The sequence below is a fragment of the Photinus pyralis genome, unplaced genomic scaffold, assembly GCF_008802855.1.
Source record: "Photinus pyralis isolate 1611_PpyrPB1 unplaced genomic scaffold, Ppyr1.3 Ppyr1.4_unclustered_Scaffold6073, whole genome shotgun sequence".
Taxonomy (NCBI): domain Eukaryota; kingdom Metazoa; phylum Arthropoda; class Insecta; order Coleoptera; family Lampyridae; genus Photinus; species Photinus pyralis.
In genome coordinates, this window is record NW_022171892.1 from 56673 (window position 1) to 58656 (window position 1984).

Sequence of the window (1984 nt, forward strand, 5' to 3'; positions counted from 1 at the left end):
GGCGTCACTATTCCTTATTCCATTTCTTATTCCTTATTTTTTTCATTGTGTGATGGGCTTAACGGTCGGTGAAATAACTATTAATGAATAAACATTGATACTATTCATAAGCTACACCAAGAGTTCTTCGCATTCCGATAGGTGGCGGTTTCTATGGCCGAACAAACGCAACATCATCAAAATGCTGGTATATGAGACACTGACAAATGTAGTTTCTTTTGCCACACTCGATGCTCACTTCCAGAATATAACCTCAAATCAAACTAAAATGAAACCCGTATAAACTTAAGAATTAAGGTAAATAAATTCAGTTCATGTATTACTATCGTCTAGTTTTGAACACAACTTCAAATTATTTAACCGCCAATCACCGTTTGAAAAATGCGTTTTCTTGTGTAAAATGTTATGAGAAATTCAGAAGAAGGCCTAAATCATGAAATGGCAGCGCATATTTTTGTGTCTATTTATTTTGTATGTGGGAAAAGTTAAGTCGTTACAAAAAATACTTACAATTAATATTGATCCTGGCAAAAAGGATTGTTTTTTCCAATTTATTAAACAAAATGATACTCTAGATTTGGAATATCAGGTTATCGATGGAGGGCATGGTGATTTAGATATAACGTTTAGTGCCATAGAGCCAGGTGGTCGTCTATTGCACCTTGATGTAAAAAAATCGGAAAATGTTTATCAAATGGCAGCTCAACGAAGTGGAGATTATCAATTTTGTTTTGATAACACCTTTAGTTCCTACAACACGAAAACTGTGTTTTTTGATTTGTTTGCTGAAAGTGAAGATTATTGGGGCAACAATGAACATTTCGATTTTAACATACCAGATGTAGTTTCCGAGGATGAAGTTTACGAACTCAAAGTTGAAGACATTATTGAAACAATCGGAAATGTGCGTGAACATCTAACTAAAGCGAGGCATCTACAAGACGTGTTTAAATCGTTTGAAGCGAGAGATCGAAATATTGTGGAAGAAAATTACTTTACGATCAACTCTTTTTCCTTCTTTCAAGTTATTGTTATGGTAACTGTAGGAATTATTCAGGTAATCATGGTTAGAAGTTTATTTGATGATAGATCAAAGGTTTCAAAAATTTGGAAACGGCTGGATCCAAAATATTAATGCCATTGCAGGTTATTCAAATTTAGCAATATCATAGTGTGATGTTAATATAAGAGAGTGGTACTTTGTAAATACTTTATTTTAGATACAACTTAATGTTAAAAGAATCTCATATTTCTAAAATTACAATGCATATAGTGTTGTCATTAACAATTTTAGTAAAAGGATAGAAAGCACATGCCCTCTTACAAGGAATGATTCCAATGTATTTGCCAGCACTTGTATATGTGAATTTGATTTTCGTTTATTTTTCCCATACACATGTACGCGAATTTGTTTTTAAGACTGCTTCTTTATGTAAAAATGAATTATATAATTATTTAAAATGTACGAATTTCAATTTTTTATGTTATAGTTTCATTAGTGCAAAATGGTAAGCAGTTGCTTCTTAACTTTTGAATGCTTTTAATAATTCCTAATTGGTATGATATATGTATCAAAATAGAGGGAATATCACTTGGTGTGCCAAAAATTATAGCCATTATACTGGCATCTAAATTAAGAAAATGTATAGGGTGGTAAAAGGTGGTGTGTTTGCCTATTACATATATCTGCTACACTGCACCTGGCGCTTTGGCAGGTTATAGGTTACTTAATAAGCATCATTCAGTGGAGTATGTAGAGTTACGTTAGAGTATTTTTTTTCTATTTACTGTGTGCGGAATAAATGTTTGCCAAGAGTTTTGCAGTATTTTGCCTTCTGCCTTAAGCTGGATTCATATGCATACGAAATCCGACGATACTGTAATCCGAAAGGCGTATGAGTGGATAGAGTAAAACAGAAAAAGTGGTTATGTTAGGTGAAGAGCAGAACTGGAATATAATTTCATATGAATTCCAACCCTTGAC

The 1984-nt window shown here is 32.9% G+C and overlaps 1 protein-coding gene across 1 annotated transcript; it reads left to right on the forward strand.

Annotated features, from left to right (window-relative positions):
- The first annotated feature begins 216 nt into the window (after positions 1-216).
- On the forward strand, positions 217-1816 carry LOC116182587 (transmembrane emp24 domain-containing protein 5-like). The gene has a single exon (XM_031503126.1). It carries the CDS (start codon positions 434-436, stop codon positions 1133-1135), a length of 702 nt encoding a protein of 233 aa, XP_031358986.1. The 5' UTR covers positions 217-433; the 3' UTR covers positions 1136-1816.
- The last annotated feature ends 168 nt before the right edge of the window (positions 1817-1984 follow it).